The sequence below is a fragment of the Hemicordylus capensis genome, chromosome 1, assembly GCF_027244095.1.
Source record: "Hemicordylus capensis ecotype Gifberg chromosome 1, rHemCap1.1.pri, whole genome shotgun sequence".
NCBI lineage: Eukaryota > Metazoa > Chordata > Lepidosauria > Squamata > Cordylidae > Hemicordylus > Hemicordylus capensis.
Window position 1 is genome coordinate 141413186 of NC_069657.1, and position 16694 is coordinate 141429879.

Here is a 16694-nt window from a genome sequence, read left to right on the forward strand (position 1 = left end):
AGTTCCCGGCGTAGGTCATCCACTAGAGCGACCAAGGCAGTCTCAGTCCCATACCCGGGGCGGAAGCCAGATTGAAAAGGGTCCAGATAATCCGTATCATCCAAGACCCTCTGCAGCTGGGACGCCACCACACGCTCCATCACCTTGCCCAAAAAGGGGAGGTTAGACACAGGTCTATAGTTGTCCAGGTTGGAGGGATCAAGGGAGGGCTTTTTTAATAGAGGTCTTACCACCGCCTCCTTGAGGCACGATGGCATCCTGCCCTCCCTTAACGAAGCATTAACGATCACCTCCAGCCATCTACCTGTCCCCTCCCTGGCAGCTTTTATTAGCCATGAAGGGCAAGGGTCAAGAGCGCACGAAGTCGCCCGCACACTGCCCAGGATCTTGTCCACATCCTCAGGCCGCACCAAATGAAAAGAATCCAACACAACGGGACCAGATGGTACCAGAGGCACGTCTGCCGGAACTGCCAAAACTCTGGAGTCCAGGTCAGCACGGATGCAAGCGACTTTATCTGCAAAGTGACAGGCAAACCGATCACAAAGAGCCGTAGATGACTCCTCCCCCATTGTCCGGGGGGATGTGTGGAGCAATGTTTTCACCACACGAAACAGCTCTGTTTGCCTGCACTGAGCAGACGCAATGGAGGCGGAGAAAAAACATTTCTTCGCCGCCCCCACCGCCACGGCATAGTCCCTAAAATGGGCTCTAGCCCGTGTTCGATTGGATTCGTGACGACTCTTCCTCCACCGTCGCTCCAGCCGTCGTCCGAGTTGCTTCATCGCCCTAAGCTCCGAGGAAAACCAAGGAGCAGAACGGGCTCCACCAAGCCGGAGAGGGCGCTTGGGGGCAACCGTGTCAACAGCCCTGGCCATCTCTCCATTCCAGAGATCAACCAAGGCCTCGACAGGGTCACCAGCTCTGGACACTGGAAACTCCCTGAGGGCCGTCTGAAATCCAAGCGGATCCATAAGCCTCCGGGGGCGGACCATCTTAATCGGCCCACCACCCCTGCAGAGGGCAGACGGAGCAGTCAAACTAAACCCCACCAGGTGATGATCTGTCCATGACAAGGGAGTGATCTCAAATTCCCCCACCTCCAGATCATTTATTTCCTGATCGGCAAAAACCAGATCCAGAGTGTGTCCCGCCACGTGGGTAGGGCCCGATACCAACTGAGACAGGCCCATGGTTGCCATGGAGGCCATGAAATCCTGAGCCGCACCCACTAAGGGGACCTCAGCGTGGACATTGAAGTCCCCCAAGACAATAAGCCTGGGGGAACCCAAGGCCACCTCTGAGACCACCCCCGCCAGCTCAGGTAGGGAGACTGAAGTGCAGCGGGGTGGTCGGTACACCAGCAGAATCCCCAGCCTATCTCGGAGGCCCACCCTCAAGGACAAACACTCAAAATTCTGAGATTGCCTGACCGGGCACCTGGAAACGGGGAGGGTCTCTCGAAAGATGACTGCAACGCCTCCTCCCCGACCCTCGAGGCGGGGCTGCTGCACGATCTGGAAACCTGGAGGACAAAGCTGAGAGAGACCAACCCCGCCCAGCGCATCCAACCAGGTCTCCGTCACGCATATCAGGTCAGCACGCTCATCCACAATCAAATCGTGGATGAGAGATGTTTTTGCGTTAACTGACCTGGCATTTAGCAGCAGCACCCTAATCCTCGAAGGAGTGTTCACAGAGCTCCCTAGGGTCAGAGGGTTGGGGGAAGGGCCGGAAAAAGGAACAGGCCTCAATTGCCTGGACCGTTTTCCCCTGTAACGGCCTGCCCAACTCCCACCGCCATACCTCCCTCTGCCCGCTACCCGTGATATTGCCGCCCCCACTCCAGACCCACTTTTTTGCTCTCCCAGACACATCTCCCCAGACTATTCCACCACGGCTACTTGGCTTAATTTAAAACCAAGACCAGACTCATACAGTCCCTGCTGACTTCTTGCTTGGTGGAAGATGGATCGTCAGGGCAGGAGGAGAAGATCTTCAGGGCTCCAGGCAGCTCGCCCCACGGCTGAGAGCCACAAGGACGAGAGCCCTTATGCTCTCGCCCTTCGGCTCACGCCAAGAGGCTCACGCCCCTGGCCCAGCCCCAGCTTTAAAGCCACAGAGGCTGAGGGTCTTAATAATAAGATGAAATGTCCTTTTTGGTGTGGCTTCCCTGTTTTTTCTTATGGTGATAATTCACATTTATGTTGGACTATATCAGCATTTGGGAGGCCTCTGTGGAAACTAAAATATCACTATAACAGAAAATGTTTAAAGCATACATTTCTTATTGTTTGTCTTATAAGAAGACTTTCAGGTGGCAGATGCACATTCAGCAATGTCAAATATTTGGGATTCATATGACCTGGTCAAAATGGAAGAGGAAGGTGCTGTGACAGGTATGTGGATCCCTTTAAGCTAAAGGAAAATGGCTGTTGTGTGTGTGGAGCAGGCACAGGAGAAGTTTCCATTTTTTTAATTTAAAAAAAGCAGTTGATCATGTTTATTTGCATTTTCACACATGCATCACACTGCAAGGCCAACAAACAGATGAGAGCTGGTCTTGTGGTAGCAAGCATGACTTGTCCCCCTAGCTAAGCAGGGTCCACCTTGGTTGCATATGAATGGGAGACTAAACATGTGAGCACTGTAAGATATTCTCCTTCGGGGATGGAGCTGTTCTGGGAAGAGCACCTAGGTTTCAAGTTCCCTCTCTGGCATCTCTAAGATAGGGCTGAGAGAGATTCCTGCCTGCAACCTTGGAGAAGCCGCTGCCAGTCTGTGTAGACAATACTGAGCTACTGTAGATAGACCAATGGTCTGACTCAGTATATGGCAGTTTCCTATGTTCCAATGTTCCTATGCATACTGTTGCTGGGTCTCAGGGCCAGAGTTCCCTGCAAGAGGGATCCCCAGATGTTGCTGACTGCAACTCCCACTATCTCCTGTTGCAATGGCCATTGCAACAGAGGATTATGGGAGTTGTAGTGAACAATATCTGGGGATCCCTCTTGCAGGGAGCACTGGTCCTGAGGCCCAGCAGCAGTACCCATCTATCAGAGACTGTTGTATGTGTGGAGCAGGCACAGGAGGGTTTCATTTCTTCGCATTGATTGTTTGCATTGCACGCACGCACACATCACACCACGAGGCATATGATGATGATGGGTGGATGGGCTTCATGGCCCAGTAGCACCACCCATCCATCAGCGGCTGTGGTGTGTGTGGAGCAGGAACAGGAGGGTTTGGTCTTTTTGCATTGCATATTATTGAATGAATATTATTTAATTTGTTTGCATTGCACGCACACGCGCGCATGCACACACACACACATACATATTACACCATAAGGCTTATGATGGTGATGTGTGGACTGGTGCCATGGTTCAGCAGCACCACCCATCCATCAGAGGCTGTGGTATGGTGGAGCAGGCAGGTGGGAATGGTTTTTATTGGGATATGAACTGATTTCTTTGTTTGAATTTCTCATTTATATCGGGCCTCACTTGTCTGAATAATTGTTACTTTAATGTTTGGTTTGCTGCTTTGCTTTGCTGTATCTTAACTCCCCCCACCCATGAAAGCACTGTGACTGATGCAGCACAAACACATACGCACCTCCCCCAATACCCCCCAACCCCTCAACCCCCAGCCATGGCCACTGGCCAGTGATGAGCTTGCTGCTGCTGCTGCCCTCACATGAGTCAGCCCATCTGTCACACAGAGGGCATAGCCTTCTGAGGCCATGGCACAAAACCCCCCAACTCTTCTGCACTGCACACACAGGTATGACTTTTATTTATTTTCTTGTCTATTGTGTGCCTTAGTTGTTGTGTTTGTTCAATCTCAGCCTGTATGTTCGGTAATGTAACCTTAACCAGTATTCAGCTCATGGCTGGGCATTGGTTCTGTGTGATTTGAAATGCAGAACGTTACAAATAAAGTTGTGTGATTTGTGTTCAAGCGCCATTTTATTCAAACTTGATTGTTTGCATTTACAATAGTTTTGGTTGTCACCGACACCTCTTGGTTCCGTTCTGTAGCAGATTTTTTTTGGTTGCAATGCATGCTGTTGTAATCACTCTTCTGCTTTGGTGGTGGTGGCAGCGGGATATGACATTGCCGTTCCAAATCTGTATGCTGTGGATTTTAGATTATGTAATCCTGCAATGTGTTCAGTTGTTGTCACTTGAACTTCTGCTTAAGGGTGGTGGGAAAATAACAGGTCTCTAGCTTTGCTGCAACATAGTAGGGATGTGCACGGAACCTGTTCAGACGCCCTTTAATTCGAGCTTGAATCAGATCTGATGGATTTGATTTGAGCTTGAATCTGACCCCCTCAAATCAGACCAGATTCATTTTGAGTTGATTTGGATTAAATTCAAACTCGAATGGATTCAGGGGGAAATTAAAGGGCCAGGGGGCACCAGAGTAGGTTGGGTGGTAGTGCCCGATGGGTGGCAACTACCACGGAAACTCCAAAGAAATTGGACAAAGGTGTAATTTTTTAGGAATTTTTGAGTTTGGAGTAGTTTTATTTTTTCTTCCATAGGGAATAATGGGGATCTGAAGTGGTCCCATTACCCCCTGTGGGTAGTGCCAGGGTGGCCCAAAGCAGGCTGGGCGGTAGTGCACATTGAATGCCAACCACCCCGCAAACAGCAAGCCTTTGGGGTTCTGAGTTTGGTTCTTTTTTCTTAAATTTTTTTTTTAGGTGTTCAGAGTAGATTCTATGGTGCAAAATGATGACTTTTTAATGAACCCTATGAAGATTCCTAAAGAATCCACTCTGAACACCTCGAAAACTCAAAGAAAGAACCAAGTTCAGTACACCATGGGTTTGCGGTGGGGGATGGTTGGTACCCAATGTGCACTACTCCCCCCCCCCGAGCTTTGGGCCACCCTGGCACTACCCATGGGGAGTAATAGGGCACTTTGAATCCCAATTATTCCCAATGGAAGAAGAAGAAAACCGCTCCAAACTCAAAAATTCCTTAAAAAACCACCACTTTGTGCAATTTCTTTGGAATTGGGGTGGTAGTTGCCACCCATTGGGCACTACCACCCTACTTACTCTTGTGTCCCCTGGCCCTTTAATTTCCTCCTTAATCCATTTGATTTTGAATTTAATCCAAATCAACTCAAAATGTATCTGGGCTGATTTGAGGGGGTCTGACTCAAGCTCAAATCAAACTCAGCAGGTTTGATTCAAGCTCAAATTGAATAGAAAAAAATAAATTTGGACACACCCCTAGTATTCTCCACAATCTCTTTTGCTGGATAAAGGAAGACACTACAGGCTGCTACTTCATTCTCATTTCTGTATTGTGGGGTTACCAATGGTCATTTGGGTGTCATGAATTTCCCCAGGACTTTCTTGAAGGCTGCCTTCACATCTTTGTTGCGTAAGCTGTATATCATGGGGTTGACCAGAGGGTTGAGAACTGTGTAGAACAAAGCGTTTGCCTTGTCCCAGTCTGGCGTGTGCTGGGAGCTGGGCCGGGAATACATGAAGAGGATGGAACCATAGAAGAGGGAGACAGAGACTAGGTGGGCGGAGCACGTGGAGAAGGCCTTGCGCCTCCCAGCAGCAGAGCGGATGCGTATGATGGCTGCCACTATGCCCACATAGGAGCCCAGGATGAGGGCAGTGGTTGCCATCACATTGCAACCAATGATGGTGGCTAGGATGAGTTCATAGACCCTGGTATCATCACAGGCCATCTTCACAAGTGGTGGTGCATCACAAAAATAGTGGTTGATAATGTTGTTCCCACAGAAATGTAGGCGGAAGGTGTTGCCTGTGTGTACAATGGCATTGACGAAACCAGCTACGTAAGACCCAACCACCAGCTGGATGCAGAGCTTCCTGGGCATGGCAGTGGCATAGAGTAGTGGGTTGCAAATGGCCACGTAGCGGTCGTATGCCATGGCAGCCAGCAGGAAGCACTCGCTGTAGGCCAAGCCAGCGGAGAAGAAGAACTGGGCAGCACAGCCAGCAAGGGACATGACCTTGTTCTTGGACACACAGTCAGACAAGATCCGTGGAGTGTAGACAGTGGAATACCAGATATCTAGGAAGGAAAGGTTGCCAACAAAGAAGTACATGGGTGTGTGCAAGTTAGAATCTAGGTAGATCAGTGTCATCAGGCCCACATTTCCAGTCAGTGTTAGAATATATGACGCTAGGAATAGCACAAAGAAGATGATACGCAGAAGTGGATCTGTTGTGAAACCCACCAGAACAAAATCAGTAACAAGCGTGCGATTGCCTTCCATTCCTATTGTGTCCCCATAGGATAGGTATTAACGGTTGATAGCAGAAAGAGAAATTGGAGTTTTCCTATTCAATCCAGCAGCATTACAGTAGGGGTGGACACACTTCCAGCTTGTGAAATCTACTGTGTAAGAGCAAGCAATTAATACTGATTTTTTTAATGTATGAGGAAAACTACAGCTGCAAAAACCAGTAATTAGCACAAGACCAACCATGGCAGAGAAAACATTTTACTTGCAATTTATTGTTATTAACGTATTGTGAGTCAGCAACCCATCCTAACCTATTGAAGATCACCAAGAGGTATATAAAAAAGATCCCCATTTTGTTTCTCCTATTATTGGTATACCTGTCATGCTGAAAGATCCATTGAAAATGCCAGTTATCTATTTGGTAAGATTTTGCATGTTACCAATAATACTCCTTTCTTTTTCTGTAATACAGTAAACATTCATGGTGCATGGCATTTACATGATGAGGTCATTGCAAGCTGCATCATTATGCTTCCTGCCATAATAGGTAGGAGAGCAGGGCCGTCCTTAGAAAGCCCTGGCAGGGTGCGGGGCCCGGGGCAAATCAGTCGGTGGTGCAGGGCCCCCTTCCACTTAATTCTAATGGGGTTTAAAAGAGCAGGGCCCGGGGCGGTCGCCCTGCTTGCCATGCCCTAAGGACAGCCCTGTAGGAGAGCTGGTCTTATGGTCGCAAGGATGAATTGTCCCTTTTGCTAAGCAGGGTCCATCTGCTCTGCATTAGAATGGGAGACTTCATGTGAGCACTGTATGATATTCCCCTTAGGGGATAGGGCCGCTCTGGGAAGAGCATCTGCATGCTGCATGAAGAAGGTTCAAATTCCTCTCCTTGGCACCTCCAAGATAGGCCTGAGAGAGACTCCTGCCTGAAACCTTGGAGAAGCCGCTGTCAATGGGTTTAGACAATATGGAACTAGATGAACCAATGGTCTGACGCAGTAGAAGGCAGCTTCATATGTTCCTATGTAGCATAATCTCATAATGTGCCCTTGAATGTGGACAGAAGAACTATCTGCAGCATTATGATCCCTATAATCAGGAATACTAGATTTCACTGTGATCGCAGAATAATTAAATAAGGACTATAGTAAAAATTCCAGAGCACCTACGGATATGCTGCAATTTCACATGTATATAGGGGCAGCTAGCCACCTAATGGCACAGTAGGGGAATGCTTGACTAACAAGCAGAAGGTTGCCGGTTCAAATCCCTGCTGCTACTACAGGTGAAACTCAGAAAATTAGAATATTGTGCAAAAGTCCATTAATTTCAGTAATGCAAATTAAAAGGTGAAACTGATATATGAGACAGACGCATTACATGCAAAGCGAGATAAGTCAAGCCTTAATTTGTTATAATTGTGATGATCATGGCGTACAGCTCATGAAAACCCCAAATCCACAATCTCAGAAAATTAGAATATTACATGGAACCAAGAAGACAAGGATTGAAGAATAGAACAATATCGGACCTCTGAAAAGTATACAGTGTACTGTACTTGATTGGCCAGCAAACTCGCCTGACCTGACCCCATAGAGAATCTATGGGGCATTGCCAAGAGAAGGATGAGAGACATGAGACCAAACAATGCAGAATTGCTGAAGGCCGCTAATGAAGCATCCTGGTCTTCCATAATACCTCATCAGTGCCACAGGCTGATAGCATCCATGCCACACCGCATTGAGGCAGTAATTGCTGCAAAAGGGGCCCAAACCAAGTACTGAATACATATGCATGCTTATACTTTTCAGCGGTCCGATATTGTTCTATTCTTCAATCCTTGTCTTCTTGGTTCCATGTAATATTCTAATTTTCTGGGATTGTGGATTTGGGGTTTTCATGAGCTGTACGCCATGATCATCACAATTATAACAAATTAAGGCTTGACTTATCTCACTTTGCATGTAATGCGTCTGTCTCATATATCAGTTTCACCTTTTAATTTGCATTACTGAAATTAATGGACTTTTGCACGATATTCTAATTTTCCGAGTTTCACCTGTATATGTGATATAGGAAGATGCTGAAAGGCTGCATAATCTCATACTGCATCAGAGGAGGCAATGGTAAACCCCTCCTGTATTCTACCAAAAGAAAACCACAGGGCTCTGTGGGCGCCAGGAGTCTAAATCGACAGCACACTTTACCTTTATAGGGGCAGTGCCAGAATGAGTAAGATTGTAATTGGAAGATTGTAATATTAAAATTAGAGCTGAAATCCAACTGAAGACTTCTTTTAGTCCATTAATTGTACAACAGTCAAATAAATCTGCATATATGTAAATCAGTGAGTGAACCAATGCTGAAGGAAAAAAGCATACTTGTTTTTAGCTGATGCATGAACGAGTCACAACAGGCAACTTCTTAGAAGATGCATTCCCTCTTTGTGAGAAAGAAAGGCAAATGCCTCTTTTATAGGCATCTACAAATCCACCTGCCAGCAAACCAATCCTCTGGTGAGTCCCCAAGAGCAGGACATCCAGCACCACACAGATTTCCACATCTCCACTGCCATTTTTGAGAAGGTAAGAAACAGCAAGAATCCTTTCTGAGCAGCAGGAGAGGGCTCCTACCATTTCTTACTACTTCCATATCCCAGTTCAGATGACAGATGACGGATGACCCACTTCTCTCCTAAGACTTCTGCCTGTGTGCTAGAAAATGATCTGAGGAAAGAGGGCTGGCTGATGGTGACTGCAAATAATAGCTGGCTAGTGAGCTAACAGCTAAGCTTAAATTTGTGGGTCTCTGCTCTTCCAAGATGGTGCCTGCCTGACACTCACAGTTGTAAATTCTTGTATTATGAGTAACATCTTAAAAAACAAACACCTATTCCCCAGTTGATTCTGAGTACCTTTGACTCCAATTAAATTGCAATGGATTCTGAGCATGGATCACTACCTCTAAAGCAGGGCTGCACAACTTTGGCACTCCAGCTGTAGTTGGAGTACAGCTACCAGCATTCCTAGCCACAGTGGCCAATAGTCAGGGATGATGAGAATTGCAGTCTAACACCTGCAGGAGGGCTGAAGTTGTGCAGCCCTGTTCTAAAGTATGAATGCCAACAGAGGAAGAAAAATCGCAACTACAGTTAGGTCCACCAGGTCTGTGTGATTGTTTCATGCACATTGTTATTCTCTCTGTGATCCAGTTCTGATTATTGGAGTTCAGAGAGTTTATTGGAGTTCCATATCATCATGTTTCACCTTTGCTGAGGTTGCTGCATTGGCTACCAGTTCACTTCCAGGTCCAATTCAAGGTGCTGGTTATCACCTATAAAACCCTTCAGGGTTTGGCGCCTGTATACCTTCAGGACTGCCCCTCCTGTTCAACTTTGACCCGCCCTGTAAGGTCATCTCAGGTGGGCCTTCTCAGAGTTACAGGCCCAGGGGAGGTTCCGTGGCCCCCCCTCCTTATGGAACACTCTGCCTTCTGAGATTTGTAATGCTCCCTCTCTTCTGTCTTTTAAGAAGCTCCTGAGAACCTATCTATTTTGCCAGGCTTTTAGGTTTTTAACGTGTGTGTGTGTGGGGGGGGGGTGTTCTTTTTCTTTTTCTCCCCCCCTTCTCTTGTCTTAGTTGTTGTTTTAATTTATGTAAACCACCTTGAGTCTAAGAAAGTCAGGCGGTCAATAAATCTGCTGAATGAATGAGTGAATGAATCTTTTTATAGTCTTACAGCAGGGCTCCTCAAACTTGTGCCCCCAGGTCTTGTTGGACTACATGCCCTTTGGCCATTGTGGCTGGTGATGATGAGCCTTGTGGTTCAACAACATGTAGAGGGCCAGGTTTGAGAGCTCCTGGAGGTTTTTCACACCCGGCTTTATTTCACATCTCCTCCGGAATGGAGGTGAGTTTTCACATATTGGCCAAATTTACCCCGAAGTCCCTGGGAGCTATCAGGGAGCACTTCACACACAATTTGAGGTTGTTTTTTAAATCACACATTAGAGTGTAGACCAATTTATATCCAGGGTAAAAAAATCCACTTCGAACTCACAATAAAGCCTTGCATTAAACCTGTGGTAAAGCCTGCTTTCTGGGAAAACTCCTGGTCTTCCAGAATTACCAGCCAAATGTGTCACACTCATCAAAGCTCTTCTCGAATACAGTGTTTTTAGCACTAAAGCAATGTGTTAGCACTGGACCATTCAGTCCAATACTCTGATCATTATTGCTGTCTGTCTTTCTAGTCTTGTGGATGATAACAATATAATAGACAAAAGGGAATAAAAATTCCTTGCTGGTTGTAACAGGTAGCAGCCATTCCTGAAACATCTGTAGAAAACGAACAATGTATTTACATATACTATTAGCTCTTCATAAATGTAACTGACATGTTTAGAAAGTAAAGTTTCAAAAACTTTGAGGAGACAGAATGGATAGATGATGGGGAAAGACCGATGGATTCCCACTGAGAAGTACTCATCATCCTCTCTAATAAAAGCCTTGGTGTCCATCTGTGGATGGACACCAAGGCGTGTGTTCGTGCCTCCCTGGGCTGTTCTGGGCATGCGCGAAGTGCATGCCCAGAACAGAGCAAGGGAGACATGACCACCAGCACCCGGCGGCCATCTTGGGCGGCCAGAAGCGGCTGCCCCGAAGAAGCCGGGTATGCGGAGGAGGGGAGCACTGGCCGAGGCGTGGCCAAGGCCTGGCCGCGCCGCCGAAGCCGGGCGGGGGGAAGAGGCGGCGGGGGAAGCTGGCCGAGGTGGTGGTGGAGCCGCCGCTGAGGCCTGGCAGCACCGCCAGAGCTGGGCGGGAGGGAGAATTTGGGGCCCTTGCCTGGCCCGGCCGCGGAGGCCGGCTGCGGCCCGGCCAGAGACGGCCTGGCCAGAGACTGGGTCGCGGGGGGGGGGGGGAGAGGCGGCGGCGGACCCGGCCCAGCCAGGCCACGGAGGCCACAGGTGGTGGCGGCCCGCCCAGAAAGGCAAGGCCGGCGGTGGCGGGGGGCCCTTGCCCAGCCGGGGAGACCAGCCGCGGCATGGAGGGAGCATGCGGGCATGTTGGGGAGACTGGGGCCGGAGCAGGGAAACTGGGGGATGGACGGGGGCGGAGCGGAGGCCGGCGGCAGCACGGAGGCCGATGGCGAAGGGCCCGGCCGCGGAGGCCGGCCACGACCCGGCCAGAGACGGACCAGTCAGAGACTGGGTCGCGGGGTGGGGGGAGAGGCGGCGGCGGGCCTGGCCCAGCCTGGCCGCAGAGGCCACAGGCGGAGCTCACAATTCTCCTAGCGCCTGTTAATTTAACGGGCCTAAAAAAAAACTAGTCCAACATAAAAACAATAGAAAGACACTACTGCTGATATTTATCAAAGATGGAATTTAACTTGTTGGACACTTGAAAAAGACACATCAAACAGTGTATAATACCAGAAAGCTGTTGTGGTTCCATAGTTTTTTATATTATTGTCCTATTGTTTCTCTATATATATTGTTATAAATGTTTGGTTATTGCATCATATTTATATTTATCCAGATCACCATATATATTTGATTGTTCTACTTTTAATAAATTCTATATTCACATATTTAGTGGTTTTTATTGTTTTTGGTTATATTATCAGAATGTTAATAAGAATTATTAGTTGACAGTCCAGAGCAGTGTTTCTCAACCTTTTTGGAGTCAAGGACCGCTAAATTCTTCGTGCAGAGTTTCAAGGACCGCTACATTCTTCATGCGCAGTTTCCCGGACCGGCAGTTAGTAAAGGGGTTTCAAATCTATCTATCTATCTATCAGACTTCTATACTGCCCAAAACTTGCATCTCTGGGCAGTTTACAATTAAAATAATATAAGCATTAAAATAATTAAATTTGGAATCTTTTGCAAACATGGAATATTAGGGGTTCTCAACCTTGGGTCCCTCAGTTAAACTCCCATAACCCCCAACCACAATGGCATTTGGCCATTATGGCTGGGGATTATGGGAGTAGAAGTCCACCAATGTCTGGATACCCAAGGTTGAGAACCCCTGAATCTAAAAGCCTGGGTGAACAAATTTGTCTCCAGTATGTCTTCAGTATGTGTGGGGTGGGGGTGGAGGTGCTTGTGATTACTCAATGGAGAGGGGATGTTGGGCCATTAGAAAAATTCAAAAGCTACATGGGGGCAATGAAAACAACGCACAAGCAAGCTTTTGAATCCCCCAAAATGCTTCATCAGGCTGGATGTCAAGCAAAGCAAAAAGGAGGTGAGGAGAGGAGAGCAGGGCAAGCTCAGTAGAGCCGGAAATCTACAGTTTAACCCTCTCATGATGGAGGTGGAGTTTTAGCAGGAGTTGTGTAGTCGCAGGGCAGGATCCAGACAACGTTAGTCACGACCACCCACTGAAATTAATTTAGTCATCTCTCATTTGTGTCAATGCTGCTTGGTCATGATCACCTGACTTGATCTGGATCCTGCTCTTAGATGTGCACTTTGTGAGGTGGACCTAATGAAACCCGTGCAGCTCCTCCAAAACTCGTTAAATTCGTTACATGGCAGGTGCTGGGAATGGGGTTTTTTTTAATGGTGAAAGAAAATGTGAAGAAGAGCGGTGGAGACCTGGTATTAAAAGAAAGGGGGTGATTCTGAGATGGCGGAGGGTGTGGAGTGTTGTAGTGGTAGATGCCTCATTTTCCTCGCTGGGGAGACGAGGCACTGTTCAGGGTGGGTGAGGCAATGGTGCACCGGACTGCACTCGGAAGGTCGCCTGGGTCCAAGAGCTGCCGCCACTGTGCTTGCGCACCAGAGTGTAGCAAGTGTTCCCCATCCTCTCTCACAATGTGCACTTCTGTGCCCCCCTCCCAACTCCCCTGCGGGAGCCAATCACACCAGCCTGCCTTTGGGGCCACGCAGCTCACGTGGTCCCACATGCTGCCCGCGCATACCTGCGAGGTGAGCCAAGGCGGCCCTCCTCCCTCCCTCCTCTGCTTAGCCCTCACCGCGGCATGATCCCGGCCAGAGATTGTCCCCCGCACCCGGCGAGGTCATAAAGGGGACCGCCGTCCTCCACCGGCGGTGCAGACCAGGGGGTTACAGGGGGCAGAGGGACCACAACACCCCACCGATGCAAGAGGGAAACAGCGTTCCCTCTCAAGGCGCCTCGACCACAATAGGCAGCTGGGTTTCAATCAATCAACCTTTGGCTGCAAACAATGAGCATGCAAGAACCAGCAGCCCTTCAAGTGGCAGCCCTTCAGGTGGCATACCTTCCACACCGCATACAGTTTGAAGCTGTAAAGATAGGGAATAAAATAGCTGTAGGAAGATCACAGCAGCACGTGGAGGCAAGGGACAAGAAGGTGATACTCTTCCTCTTCCGTACCATGTGCAAAATTGAGGAAGTGAGTGCCTTGATTGCAGTTGTTGGGGGGGGGGTTTGACTCCCAGTCAGGGACCGGCGCTCAACCCTTCGGGGACCGGCAGCGGTCCCCGGACCGGTGGTTGAGAAACTCTGGTCCAGAGAATATGCACAATCTTCAATTTTCATATTTTCTGATTTTACCCAGATGTTCTCAGTGGCAGAACATCTGCCCGAAACCTTGAAGAGCTGCTGCCAGTCAGTGTAGACAACAGTGAACTAGATGAACTGATGGTCTGTCTCATGATAAGGCAGCTTCCCATGTCCCTACACCATTGAGAAAGGGAAATATACAGGCCTGCCCCAAAGCACGCTGGTGCCCGGACAGCTGCACCACATAACCTGAGAGGCATGGCACAGAATCTCTTGCAGAGTTGCAAAGGATACTTGGGCACAATTGTGGGCACAACTGTTTTTGCAATCTGTTCTTGTTCTCAAAGCTTTACTTCCCTGTTCTCTTTTCCAGAGTTCTATTTCCTCTTTCCCCACTGCCCTCAGAAGCATTCTGTCATTTCTGACAATGACAGATTTAATGCTCCTTTGTGCTAAATGTTCCACCACAGGATGCTCTGTGTCATCACAAGAACTTTTGGGGGATGGCTGCTACATCATACAGAGCTGTATTGCCTCTATAAAGCATTGGTTCCCAGTCAGTAACTGGGTTGTTTGGAAGACTGGACTAGCCCTGGATTTATGCCTACACCACATTTATGCTGATTAGAATGGAGGCTAGCTCAAAGAGCAAGCATGAGCATAGCAAACCTTTGAAGGGTGATGTAAACTGATTAGCACACACAGGGGCGTAGCAAGGTTGGAGTGGGCCCAGAGACAAGATTTTAAAATGGGGCCCCCCCACTCAAAGTCCAGGGCCTCCGCACACCCCAGGCCCCCAAGGATTTAAGTCTGATATTCCAAAATAAGTATGCTGCCTGCAAATACATTTCACTGAATACACACACACACGTCACAATATATAGTGATATACATTGAGTACTATACATTTGTATTACTTTTAATGCCTAGAACACAATAGAAAGATGAATGATTAAAATGGGCCCCTCGCTGCAGATTAGCAAAGGAGACTTTCAACCATGCAGGGTGAGCCTATGTTTGTTTTCTCAGAATTCTGAACAAATGCAGTCAAGTTTGATTGCAGGAGGTTTTTCACAGGAGGCTTTTAAAGGCCTTTAACACACATCTCCTCTGGAATGGAGGTGCTGCATTCACATGTTGGCCAGATTTACCCTGAAGTCCCTGCAAGTGATTGGGGAGCAGTTCACACACAAGAAAAATAAAATAAAATAAAAGCAGAAGACATGCTTCACAGTTCTCACTCAGACCTTCTGGGTTGCAAAACAACTTGAACATAAGTGCATTTATAAATATATGAATGAATGAATAAAATAAATATAATACTGTTTCTTCCAGAAGTTTTTGTAATTTTCTGCCATGAAACAAGCCACTTATAGGACTTTTTAGATAGTTTTTTTTAAGCCAGCAAATTTTCCAAGCTGTTTAAAAATAAATATTCAGAGACTTCTCAGTCCCTCCCCCCCCCCATATCAAAGCCCTATGGTAAGCAGATGCCTATATATCCGGGGGGGGGGGGAGAAGGTAAGCACAAAAAGGAGTTCACACTCTACCTGGCAGCAAGGGGTCTTCTGCTGCAGAGAACAGTGGTGGCCACTCTGGCTGCCTCCCCCTTCCTGGCTGGCTTGGGCCCTACTGGAGTTCAGGCTTCACAGAGGCCTACACCAGGCCTCCATGGAAGCCCCGCCCACCCGCCGATCAGCTGAGAGGCGGGAGAAAAGGAGCTCTTTGCAGCTTGTCTGCTGCCTCGATTGCCGGCCAGGAGGACAAGCAGGAGAGACAGCGAACAGGGCAAGGGGCTGAGGGGCCTTGGGGCTGGGCAGGGGGCAATGGGGAGTCACGTGAGGTGCCTCTAGGGGGCCCCTCCAGGCAGTGGGGCCCCCAGACAACTGTCTCCCCTTGCCCTATCGTTGTTACGCGCCTGAGCACACACCACCCACAGATCATTTTTAAATACTAAACACAAAGGATCTTCTGGTTATCTTGCTAGGAAGCCATCACATTCAGCTTAAATTGACACTGCTGCTGCTTAAGAACTCATTCATGAGAGATAGTGAAGAGTCCATTTTATTAAGGCAGCTCTTCAAATATGTTAAAAGCTGCTAAACCCAATACAAAATGTGAACTAGGAGGGAAATGCTATGATCACAGAGGCCCTTAATTTTCTCTATCTCAAAGCTATTCCTATACTCTCTCCCTTCATTCCTTTCATATCTGATTCACCTTCAAAGCCTATTACCATGAATGGGGATCTTTCTCATTTTGGAGAGTTGAATATGAAGTTGACTCACCAAGGTGTATATAAAGCACCTGCTTCAAGAAATGCAGGCCTGCAGACAGAAGAGGAAACAAGGAATTCTGATCACCACATTTTCATAATTTCTCCTTGATTGAATGGACAGAAATCAAATTACCCGCCAGAGATTTGACAATCACACACAATTTAGGCTAGCCATAAAGGGAAGCTCAAATGGTGGGACAGAATAGTGGGATTTTAGAGCCACAGGATCATCTCCACACATCTCCACACAAACCTAGAGCAACTGGTCTTACCTTTAAGAAGTGTATCATGTTTTCCTGATAACTTGGTTTGGATCGGCTTATAAGGTATTTTATACTGGAAGGGATTAAAAACAACTTAAGGTGACCACAATGCTCTCCCAAGTTTCTTTAAAGTCAATGTATTTCAGTCAGCTCCCCATGTGAACAATTAAAATGATTCCTTCCTCTTGCTGATTTGAGGTGGGAATAGTCAAATTAAGCTGCTGAAATATGTTTTTCTCTCCTCTCCCTTGGATATTTCATACTGAAGAAGAACAAAATATCACTTTCCCTTGGGCTGTGAGGTCTTCATGTGAAGAATCACCTGCACTCTAATTCTTTCCATCTTGAGGACATCTAAAAATCTGTTAGGATCCTCCCTTTCTATGAAACCTCTCCTGTACATGAAAATTT

General features: G+C 47.7%; 1 protein-coding gene across 2 annotated transcripts; it reads right to left on the minus strand.

The window, feature by feature from the left end:
• Positions 1-5267: 5267 nt before the first annotated feature.
• Positions 5268-15604, minus strand: LOC128349108 (olfactory receptor 9G4-like). 2 transcript variants are annotated; one of them, XM_053305036.1, is made up of 2 exons: positions 15293-15604; positions 5268-6398 (listed from the first exon to the last, which is right to left on the minus strand). In XM_053305036.1, the coding sequence occupies exon 2, from the start codon at positions 6277-6279 to the stop codon at positions 5344-5346; it is 936 nt and encodes a 311-aa protein (XP_053161011.1). In that variant the 5' UTR covers positions 6280-6398; positions 15293-15604; the 3' UTR covers positions 5268-5343. The 2 variants fall into 2 exon arrangements, 1 of the variants encoding a protein (XP_053161011.1); XR_008318558.1 differs by lacking the exon at positions 5268-6398 and adding an exon at positions 14587-14903 and having other exon boundaries at positions 15293-15356.
• Positions 15605-16694: the final 1090 nt, after the last annotated feature.